The sequence below is a fragment of the Centruroides sculpturatus genome, unplaced genomic scaffold (genome assembly GCF_000671375.1).
Source record: "Centruroides sculpturatus isolate CEXI.00-Female unplaced genomic scaffold, Cexi_2.0 scaffold1575, whole genome shotgun sequence".
Taxonomy (NCBI): domain Eukaryota; kingdom Metazoa; phylum Arthropoda; class Arachnida; order Scorpiones; family Buthidae; genus Centruroides; species Centruroides sculpturatus.
The window spans coordinates 114986-127671 of record NW_019385977.1 but is presented as its reverse complement, the minus strand read 5'-3'; the positions used below and the strand labels follow the sequence as shown (position 1 = coordinate 127671).

General features: G+C 27.6%; 1 protein-coding gene across 1 annotated transcript in view; it reads left to right on the top strand.

Moving 5' to 3' along the window:
* LOC111612906 (glycogen synthase kinase-3 beta-like) overlaps positions 1-2527 on the top strand; it is a gene marked incomplete at its 5' end in the record, with an annotated part of 28991 nt that extends 26464 nt beyond the window's left edge. Inside the window, one exon of the mRNA XM_023354195.1 lies at positions 304-2527. Coding sequence (XP_023209963.1) covers positions 304-557 — 254 coding nt within the window. The remainder of the gene's footprint in view (positions 1-303) is intronic.
* Positions 2528-12686: the final 10159 nt, after the last annotated feature.

Sequence of the window (12686 nt, the reverse complement as noted above, 5' to 3'; positions counted from 1 at the left end):
ATAGACTGATGTTTTCAACCATGTTCAGTGAGTACCCTTCAGTCTTTACAGAATCATTACGTGCTCAAAAAAATTAGTCTGTAGAGTCAATAGATGTGCTGGAGTTTAAGGTGTTTGATTATTGAAAACATTGATAGTTTTTCAGATCAAAACCATAATATATTTAATTAATACAGAAGTATAAAATTCAAAAATTTATGATATATTTCTACTAATTTATAAGTAATAAATTTGCAGTTTTTAAAAAGTTTTTGTTATTTAATCAAACAAATTTACTTACTTAAATATTTACTTTATTTGCAGAATTAGGAATCCAGCCCTCCTTAAACTCCATCCTTATTCCTCCTCATATTCGCAACAGTAGTAATAATCCACATGGATCTTTATCGAACAATCCCGGAAGTGTTGATAGTAGTTCTTCTGGTATGAATCCTCATGGAGGAGGTCCTGGCGGATCGTCTGGAACAGACATGGCAAATTCTGTCTCTCTCTCTGGCTCTGGTGTTGATCCTTCTGTAACAGCAACAAATCAGTTGGGAACTTCTGCCACAGCATGACATTAGTTTTTCCTACTTGGATCAAAAGGCAGCTGTGCCATTTCAGCGATTTTCTTCAGAAGGTAATATAATGTAATGGAAAATGGTACAGTGATGGTCACTTTCAGAAACAGTGAAAGATGGTAGAAAATGCATTGAAAGCGAAGTGGCATTTGATCAAGCCAGCCAAATCAGAAGTTTTCCTTTTGTCTGTTGTAAAGCTTAGTGCAGTTTTCACTGTAACTACAAGTAACATATTTTGCCTGTATGTGTGCAACAGGCTGTAAATAGCTGCCAGGTTTAAAATTATAGTAATGAAGACTTAATTATTATCCCCTCTAAAATATTGTTGATTGAAAGTGCACAAGATTGTTCACTAAAGATATATGATGCAAAAGATATTTCCAATAATTCTTTGCATCTAATTAGTCAGCACTTTCATTATATCAGTGAGGCAGATTGATTAATCAAGGAAACAGTTATATAGATACAAGTTGACTATTGGATAAGAGGGAAAGAGAATCATTTTATGATTTAAAATATCTATAAAGGACTTGATAGATGTAGGGTGCCCTGTTCAGTGGTTTTTTCTTTTTTTTTTTTTTGCACAGATGTGTGTATTTTATAGTGCAAGATAAAACTCTTAAAAAAATTTAAAATCTCTGTATTATTAGAGATTTGTGATGTGATTATGTGAATTTATGTTGACTAGATCTTATTTTTGATGTCTCTTTTTATGAGCATCATTTTATCTGATTTCTCAATTTTAAATATAAATAATTATAAATAGGTAAATATCATAAAATTGTCTATTTTAGTCTTTGTGCTGTAATTGAAATAACTAATTAGTTTTTGTACATATTATGTGTGATTATTATAATCTTACATAATTGTTACGAGCTGTATAGGTTACATTTAGGCTTAAAATTTTGTACATAATATTTTTCTCTTAGGATAGTTTTGTTATTGATAGCTATGAGAAATTAAATTTGTGAATTAAATGTTGATTTTCACATTGATCTCTGTAAAAATTTTATGTTGACTGTACAGGGCATCACTACTAATAGATGTGTGTTTAAAGTAATAATTTTTTTTTTCCTCATGTATATTATTTTTCGAAATTGTTTTGTCTTGTATTATTGTAAATTCCAAATTTTCATCAAAATTGAATATTTAAAATATTATTTTAGATTGGTATTAAAAATGGTTTTTGATATATTTAAAATTTTAAAAACAAATTAATACAAAATTTCTCTTCTTCCAAAAGTGTCCTCTTGTCTGCCATATGATATTAAATTGATAGTTACAAAAATCTAGCTATCAGTATTTATATCAGCTGTATAGAAGCTACCTCATAAAATCAAATAATTTCATTAATTTTTTTTTTAATTCTAATTTTACAAATCATATGGTACTCTGTATAAATGTATATGTGTGTGTGAATATACTTCTGTACATAAACACACATTTATACTGTATGTATGCATATCAGTTGTTTTGAGCATTCTGGATAGTTAATAATTTAGTGCTAAAGTACAAGGTTGTTTGACAAACAAATAAAATTAATAAATATTTGAGCTCTATTTAATTCATAAAAATTCTTCCTTCCTCCAAATTTTCTACACTTTCTGCAGAATTGGAAATGAAACAATAGTTAACTTGGTATTTTTAGCAGTCCAGTGCTGTAAGAATGTATTGCTAACTACTTGAGGGATTGTAAAAAAGTTCCATTCCATTGTAGTTTAAATAGGGCACTTGTGGAAAAAGTTTGGAACACCCATTAATTGCTTATTCTGTCTGTAATATTTATTGTAGTCAAAATGCTTGTGAAGAGTACAGATACATATCTAACTCTTATCCCTGTGGATAATGCATAGTCAAAATTTATTATTTATCCACAGTATTTGAGTTAGATCTGATATAATTTTTAATTTGTTGAATTAGACTAAAGAGCATGTAAATTGTAAATTAAATGTTTTATGGTTTTTGAATTTTGTATCTGTTGAGTGTATAGTTAGATGCAGATGAGATAAAACAATTGATCAGAGTGCTTGAAAAAGATCAGTTCTCTATTCACTCTTTGCCTGTAAATTTTAGCAATGAGCATCATAAATTAATGTGATCTCATAGAATTTAGTTTAAAATATATATATATAGGATTGATTAATCAATGCAAATAGCATTGAGTGATGACTAAGTGATTTACAATCTGAAAAATTTGCTTGAAATTGTCATTTATCAAACACAGTACATAGATAGCAATTACTGTGATGGATAGAATCAAAGTAGCAAATGACTTTTTTTATTTAAATATAATTTCTTCAAAGAGATATAATACACTGGAAAAGGCATCATACCACTATCATAATTTAAAATGCCATTGATTAATTAAATTTTATTCATCTGAGTACCTCAAAAGACTTTGCATGTATTCAAAAGACACTGATACAAGTCTATTAAATTGTATGTAAAAATGTATGAACATTTCTTTTAATTAGAATATTGTACACGAGCATAACTAATATACAGTAGAACTCGGTTATAGTGGCCACAATAAAAACAATTATTAATAACCCTTGCCACAAAATAACTTTGTTTCAAAGAGATTTAGTATATAATGTAATCCACATGTATTTTATTTATTCCAAGAATGCTTACCTCATTAGCTGTTATAGTGAAAAGAATTTACAAAATAAAATTGTTAAAGTATAAAGTTTTGTTAATATTTATGCAAATAAAGGTTTTATTTCTACGTTCATTTAGTAGTAGTTTCTTAAAAAGTAAAACTTGGAAGTTGTTGGATAATTTTTGAACTGAGCACAGTGAATTACCACTGACCAAAATGTTTTTTTATAAATGCATTTACTTATAAACAACAAAAGTGTTATTAATTTAGCTAATGAATGTGCATATTTACAAACTATACAAGAATATATTATTACAGAGATTTTTGTACTTTTTTATATTTAAACATCAGCATTTAAACAAATGATTACTTGAATATTATACTCTATACTAACCTCATAATCGAGTTCTACTGTAAACGTATGAATATCTAATACCAATCAAAATTAAAGCTAAAAATATTTTAAATCAAAGATACAATTTAATTATAAGTTTGTATTAATTCTCTTGAATTTAATGTATAAAATATGCCATTCCTTTCTGACTCAGCAGTGAATGATTTTAAATATATATATATTTTTTTGTTAAGAAAGTTTTGAAAGAACATGTTATAAAGATTAAAAAATTTATTTACCCTTTTGATGCAAAAAGGTCTTGACCAGGCTCACAATTGGACATCCGTATGGTGAAGATGGGACCAGACATAAAAATTTCTGAATTTATCTAGATTAAAGATTGTGTGTTCTAAAGCAGTGGGCTGATGTCTGAGCCACCTGGCCATTAATATAAAAGAAGATAACTTTATAATTTTTTAAATGTCTTAAAATCATCAAATTGATTGCTTTATGTATATAAAACCGTTTTCATCTGTGGCTGTTTAATTCCAAAAATCTTTTATGATTAATTGAAAAATATCGGAATTACTTGTAGATTGGAATAATTAAGAGAAATTTTTATAGATTTAAGATGTGAGAAAATTTAAATGAATTTCAGTCTATATTTAAAAAGATATGATAGGGATATGATTAGTATATAAATTTATGTAATTAAATTATATATGAGGAGCCTGGATGGAAAACAAGCACATGCCATAAAACTAATTTTACAAGAAATGGGAAATTTGAAATCTGACTTGAGGATTTTTACTTTGCATCTTTCCAGTAACAGTTCTTAAATAAAACACAAGATAAACAGAGCTTGCCTCAATGTACAAAAGATTCCATAGATGTGACATGTGCTTTTTTCCACTGAGTACCTCAGTTGCAGAATTTAATAATAATCAATGAATTTCCCATACAGTAAAAAGAACATGATAACATTTATTCTAGAGATTCTGATGTATAATTATCCATATTCATAGTTGTGTAATATCATTTCTTGTCCAGATTTATAATTTTATTTATCTGGACAAAATTTTTTAAAAGGTATTTTTATTAATAAATAGGTAAGTTGATAGATCATTAAACAAAGAAATAAATAGCTGCAAAATAAATATATTAGTAATAGAGAGTTGAACATACAAGAAAAACAAGCTTTTTAAATATTTCTTTACAGATAGAAAATAATTGAATTGATTAATGTGAAAATACAGAATATCTTAAGTTTAAAATATATATATAAAATTTAAATTCTGTTTGAAAATTACAATTAAATAAATTAAAACTTAACATGTCAGTAGTAGAATAACATTTGCGAATTTTTCATAGGTTTTATTAACCATGAAATCTACATGTATCATGAAAAGAACTTGCCAAACTAATACCAGAGTTACCTCAGTGTTTTAATCTAGCATAAATGTAATATTTCAAGCAGGAAGAAAATTATGTAATTTAAAGTTTTTAATTCAAAACTTCATGAAATTCTAATTCATCTTCAGATTGAGGAAATGTGTTAAGTATATAACACCAAAACATGAAATACTGTCAGCTATTGAAATATGTTTATTAGTAAAATGCTGTCACCTATTATATGTTTATTAGTAAAATACCTCGCATTTTACTAATAAGCATATAATATAAAAATGGTAGATTAAAAAAGATGGTTTTGTATATTTGCAAAGTTTAAAGATAAGCTTTACTTTTGTAAGTTATTGGACTAAAATCGTTAAAGATTTATTATTATTGTCTATACTTTCGGAATTGATTTTTAACAATGCTAATATATATTCCATCGTTCTCAATGAAGTAGATTTTTTTAATATTTAATCGAGCGGAAATTTGACCTATACTTTTGCATATATAAAACAGGTAATTACAAAAACTGCTCAGATTATTTCATGCAAATTACATTTAGAGATCCAGTTTAAACTGAACATTAATTGATTCGCTTTAATACAGATTAATACTTCACTTCTTCCTATTTCCGAGAAACAGGTTCTCAGAAATAAACTTCAGTATTTTATAATGCATACAGTACGTTATATATGTAGAAGTTTTGAAGTTTGATTTTTTTTCTATTTCATATGCAATTGTAAATATATAAATTATATAACGATTTTCCATTAAAAATACGATAATTAATCATTTCATTGGCGTGCCGTGACATTTGATGATAGGGAAGCTGTGTTTCTGTAAGAAGCCGACATCAAGGGGCAATCAGTCAATTGCGCGTCAGTGATGGTTTTTAAGGTCCATTCGTATCGTTTATTCGATAAGCCAGTAAAAACCGTAGACTTCTCTAAATGCATTTTTAATATCACAATTACATTCCGAATCGCTAGCCACGATATAAGGGGTACAATTAAAAATAAAATAATAAAAACTTACTTGGTGAAATAAAATATGTGGTGGATGTACTGGTACATACAAAATATTCTTCAATTATATGAATATACTTTTAAAGAAAATTATAATTAAATATAGCTTTGCAAAGAAACGTACATAAAAATATAAAATATTCTTTACTTTTTAAATCTTAAAACAATGCACTTAGTGAAATAGCTCCCTACGAGTGGCTAATGGATGGAATCGAAGACGGTTGCAGAGCGTGCATACACTCGGACTGCCAAATTCCCAGGGTGCCGATACTGGTCAATGTCAAATACTTCTTTTGTCGCATCACTAGTAAATCTCAAAGGACGCGACAGGGCTGTTGTAGATTTTAAATGTTTCTCACCATAGCTGTAAAAATCTAAATATGTTAAACTTAATAGTCATTTGTTTTCTAATTCGTTTTAGGACCAAGTGTCCTCGGAAGTTTCCAAAATTTACAACTTTTCGGTCACTCTCATTCAACTGGAAAAATTTCTGTCTTTATTACATTAATAATACGAAGAAGTCAGTCTCCACTGTACTCGGCTAGAGATGGTTCGGTTAAGCTTTTGTTTAAGCAAAATTTCGGCTTTTTCATCAGGGTTTTGTTTATGTCCCCAATTCCCTAATCTCTTAATTATTTAATTACTTGAGGAGAAACAAGTTGAAACTGGTTACTTTGTACTCGAATATTTGTAGTCTTGGGACAAAGTGGAAAAAGAAATTTTTATGACAAACGGATACATAAATCGTAAATTTAAGGAAAATACAGTACAGCTTCGATTATCCGACTCAATTGGGGACGGGTTGTTCGGATAACCGAAAAGTATGAAAAAATCCATTATTAGTGTAGTATATTATTATATTCCATGTAATTAGTATATCGCTATTAACCTACTTCGCGTTGAATTTTCATCGGTGTTAAGACTACAAAATTTTTAAATAATAATCGTCGCTATTGTATCGTTAAAAATTAGAAAATTAAGCCTCGTTTAAATACTACAGTACTGGCTCCCTTTCATGGTCGAATGAGTGTTGCCAGCTAAAACACGTAAAAATAATAATAAAGTAGCCAAGACACAGCCAAATATTGTAGCGCCACATCACTAGCGGACATTTGAAATTTGCCGACTAGGACTCAGTTAATTGGGGGTCGGATAATCGAGGCCGTACTGTAAATTCTAGAGCTTTTTCTGTACCTCGTGCATCTCTCTCATTCATTAAATTTAGTTGAAATGACGCTGTCGAAGTAACTGTTAATTTTTTAACATTATACAAGAATTGTACACGTTTTTTCTAAATCCGTTTAGAGATGGGATATATGAAATCGTAATATCATTGATTTAACATTGAAATCCGTGAGTAATATAAAATCGGAGAGCGGAATAAATATATCAAATATTTTAACGGATTTTTTAAAACTGTCAACTATACAGAACTATCATTAAAACATACCAGTAAATTTTTATTGGTTAAGTCAGGGCTTCTTAAACTATGGTTCGCGACCCCATTTGGTGTCGCGAGATTTTAATGCAAAATATTGAAAATAATTTGCGAGTGAAAATGGCACGCTTTGTGTCACTTCTGGTTCAGCGATACAACGATTCAGCAATACTGTAGTGTAAACTAGTGTAGTATTGTCGCTTTTCAGTGTATTCAGTTGTCCCATTGTAACACGAGTGAACTGGTTATTGTTGTTTTTGCATTATTACCATTATTGTTTTTGCAAATTTGTATATACAGTCGACCCCCCTATAACGTACGTTCCTATAACGTAGCGAAAAAATTGTAGAAACTTTCGTATAACGTACCTCCTATAACGTCGTTTCGCGAGAAGATTGATAGAGTCTGGACCAATAGTGGATGAGCAGACAAACTACTTACCTCCGACCCTGCGCCACGCTACGGAGCGGCTAAATTNTAGATCTTATTTTTGATGTCTCTTTTTATGAGCATCATTTTATCTGATTTCTCAATTTTAAATATAAATAATTATAAATAGGTAAATATCATAAAATTGTCTATTTTAGTCTTTGTGCTGTAATTGAAATAACTAATTAGTTTTTGTACATATTATGTGTGATTATTATAATCTTACATAATTGTTACGAGCTGTATAGGTTACATTTAGGCTTAAAATTTTGTACATAATATTTTTCTCTTAGGATAGTTTTGTTATTGATAGCTATGAGAAATTAAATTTGTGAATTAAATGTTGATTTTCACATTGATCTCTGTAAAAATTTTATGTTGACTGTACAGGGCATCACTACTAATAGATGTGTGTTTAAAGTAATAATTTTTTTTTTCCTCATGTATATTATTTTTCGAAATTGTTTTGTCTTGTATTATTGTAAATTCCAAATTTTCATCAAAATTGAATATTTAAAATATTATTTTAGATTGGTATTAAAAATGGTTTTTGATATATTTAAAATTTTAAAAACAAATTAATACAAAATTTCTCTTCTTCCAAAAGTGTCCTCTTGTCTGCCATATGATATTAAATTGATAGTTACAAAAATCTAGCTATCAGTATTTATATCAGCTGTATAGAAGCTACCTCATAAAATCAAATAATTTCATTAATTTTTTTTTTAATTCTAATTTTACAAATCATATGGTACTCTGTATAAATGTATATGTGTGTGTGAATATACTTCTGTACATAAACACACATTTATACTGTATGTATGCATATCAGTTGTTTTGAGCATTCTGGATAGTTAATAATTTAGTGCTAAAGTACAAGGTTGTTTGACAAACAAATAAAATTAATAAATATTTGAGCTCTATTTAATTCATAAAAATTCTTCCTTCCTCCAAATTTTCTACACTTTCTGCAGAATTGGAAATGAAACAATAGTTAACTTGGTATTTTTAGCAGTCCAGTGCTGTAAGAATGTATTGCTAACTACTTGAGGGATTGTAAAAAAGTTCCATTCCATTGTAGTTTAAATAGGGCACTTGTGGAAAAAGTTTGGAACACCCATTAATTGCTTATTCTGTCTGTAATATTTATTGTAGTCAAAATGCTTGTGAAGAGTACAGATACATATCTAACTCTTATCCCTGTGGATAATGCATAGTCAAAATTTATTATTTATCCACAGTATTTGAGTTAGATCTGATATAATTTTTAATTTGTTGAATTAGACTAAAGAGCATGTAAATTGTAAATTAAATGTTTTATGGTTTTTGAATTTTGTATCTGTTGAGTGTATAGTTAGATGCAGATGAGATAAAACAATTGATCAGAGTGCTTGAAAAAGATCAGTTCTCTATTCACTCTTTGCCTGTAAATTTTAGCAATGAGCATCATAAATTAATGTGATCTCATAGAATTTAGTTTAAAATATATATATATAGGATTGATTAATCAATGCAAATAGCATTGAGTGATGACTAAGTGATTTACAATCTGAAAAATTTGCTTGAAATTGTCATTTATCAAACACAGTACATAGATAGCAATTACTGTGATGGATAGAATCAAAGTAGCAAATGACTTTTTTTATTTAAATATAATTTCTTCAAAGAGATATAATACACTGGAAAAGGCATCATACCACTATCATAATTTAAAATGCCATTGATTAATTAAATTTTATTCATCTGAGTACCTCAAAAGACTTTGCATGTATTCAAAAGACACTGATACAAGTCTATTAAATTGTATGTAAAAATGTATGAACATTTCTTTTAATTAGAATATTGTACACGAGCATAACTAATATACAGTAGAACTCGGTTATAGTGGCCACAATAAAAACAATTATTAATAACCCTTGCCACAAAATAACTTTGTTTCAAAGAGATTTAGTATATAATGTAATCCACATGTATTTTATTTATTCCAAGAATGCTTACCTCATTAGCTGTTATAGTGAAAAGAATTTACAAAATAAAATTGTTAAAGTATAAAGTTTTGTTAATATTTATGCAAATAAAGGTTTTATTTCTACGTTCATTTAGTAGTAGTTTCTTAAAAAGTAAAACTTGGAAGTTGTTGGATAATTTTTGAACTGAGCACAGTGAATTACCACTGACCAAAATGTTTTTTTATAAATGCATTTACTTATAAACAACAAAAGTGTTATTAATTTAGCTAATGAATGTGCATATTTACAAACTATACAAGAATATATTATTACAGAGATTTTTGTACTTTTTTATATTTAAACATCAGCATTTAAACAAATGATTACTTGAATATTATACTCTATACTAACCTCATAATCGAGTTCTACTGTAAACGTATGAATATCTAATACCAATCAAAATTAAAGCTAAAAATATTTTAAATCAAAGATACAATTTAATTATAAGTTTGTATTAATTCTCTTGAATTTAATGTATAAAATATGCCATTCCTTTCTGACTCAGCAGTGAATGATTTTAAATATATATATATTTTTTTGTTAAGAAAGTTTTGAAAGAACATGTTATAAAGATTAAAAAATTTATTTACCCTTTTGATGCAAAAAGGTCTTGACCAGGCTCACAATTGGACATCCGTATGGTGAAGATGGGACCAGACATAAAAATTTCTGAATTTATCTAGATTAAAGATTGTGTGTTCTAAAGCAGTGGGCTGATGTCTGAGCCACCTGGCCATTAATATAAAAGAAGATAACTTTATAATTTTTTAAATGTCTTAAAATCATCAAATTGATTGCTTTATGTATATAAAACCGTTTTCATCTGTGGCTGTTTAATTCCAAAAATCTTTTATGATTAATTGAAAAATATCGGAATTACTTGTAGATTGGAATAATTAAGAGAAATTTTTATAGATTTAAGATGTGAGAAAATTTAAATGAATTTCAGTCTATATTTAAAAAGATATGATAGGGATATGATTAGTATATAAATTTATGTAATTAAATTATATATGAGGAGCCTGGATGGAAAACAAGCACATGCCATAAAACTAATTTTACAAGAAATGGGAAATTTGAAATCTGACTTGAGGATTTTTACTTTGCATCTTTCCAGTAACAGTTCTTAAATAAAACACAAGATAAACAGAGCTTGCCTCAATGTACAAAAGATTCCATAGATGTGACATGTGCTTTTTTCCACTGAGTACCTCAGTTGCAGAATTTAATAATAATCAATGAATTTCCCATACAGTAAAAAGAACATGATAACATTTATTCTAGAGATTCTGATGTATAATTATCCATATTCATAGTTGTGTAATATCATTTCTTGTCCAGATTTATAATTTTATTTATCTGGACAAAATTTTTTAAAAGGTATTTTTATTAATAAATAGGTAAGTTGATAGATCATTAAACAAAGAAATAAATAGCTGCAAAATAAATATATTAGTAATAGAGAGTTGAACATACAAGAAAAACAAGCTTTTTAAATATTTCTTTACAGATAGAAAATAATTGAATTGATTAATGTGAAAATACAGAATATCTTAAGTTTAAAATATATATATAAAATTTAAATTCTGTTTGAAAATTACAATTAAATAAATTAAAACTTAACATGTCAGTAGTAGAATAACATTTGCGAATTTTTCATAGGTTTTATTAACCATGAAATCTACATGTATCATGAAAAGAACTTGCCAAACTAATACCAGAGTTACCTCAGTGTTTTAATCTAGCATAAATGTAATATTTCAAGCAGGAAGAAAATTATGTAATTTAAAGTTTTTAATTCAAAACTTCATGAAATTCTAATTCATCTTCAGATTGAGGAAATGTGTTAAGTATATAACACCAAAACATGAAATACTGTCAGCTATTGAAATATGTTTATTAGTAAAATGCTGTCACCTATTATATGTTTATTAGTAAAATACCTCGCATTTTACTAATAAGCATATAATATAAAAATGGTAGATTAAAAAAGATGGTTTTGTATATTTGCAAAGTTTAAAGATAAGCTTTACTTTTGTAAGTTATTGGACTAAAATCGTTAAAGATTTATTATTATTGTCTATACTTTCGGAATTGATTTTTAACAATGCTAATATATATTCCATCGTTCTCAATGAAGTAGATTTTTTTAATATTTAATCGAGCGGAAATTTGACCTATACTTTTGCATATATAAAACAGGTAATTACAAAAACTGCTCAGATTATTTCATGCAAATTACATTTAGAGATCCAGTTTAAACTGAACATTAATTGATTCGCTTTAATACAGATTAATACTTCACTTCTTCCTATTTCCGAGAAACAGGTTCTCAGAAATAAACTTCAGTATTTTATAATGCATACAGTACGTTATATATGTAGAAGTTTTGAAGTTTGATTTTTTTTCTATTTCATATGCAATTGTAAATATATAAATTATATAACGATTTTCCATTAAAAATACGATAATTAATCATTTCATTGGCGTGCCGTGACATTTGATGATAGGGAAGCTGTGTTTCTGTAAGAAGCCGACATCAAGGGGCAATCAGTCAATTGCGCGTCAGTGATGGTTTTTAAGGTCCATTCGTATCGTTTATTCGATAAGCCAGTAAAAACCGTAGACTTCTCTAAATGCATTTTTAATATCACAATTACATTCCGAATCGCTAGCCACGATATAAGGGGTACAATTAAAAATAAAATAATAAAAACTTACTTGGTGAAATAAAATATGTGGTGGATGTACTGGTACATACAAAATATTCTTCAATTATATGAATATACTTTTAAAGAAAATTATAATTAAATATAGCTTTGCAAAGAAACGTACATAAAAATATAAAATATTCTTTACTTTTTAAATCTTAAAACAATGCACTTAGTCAAATA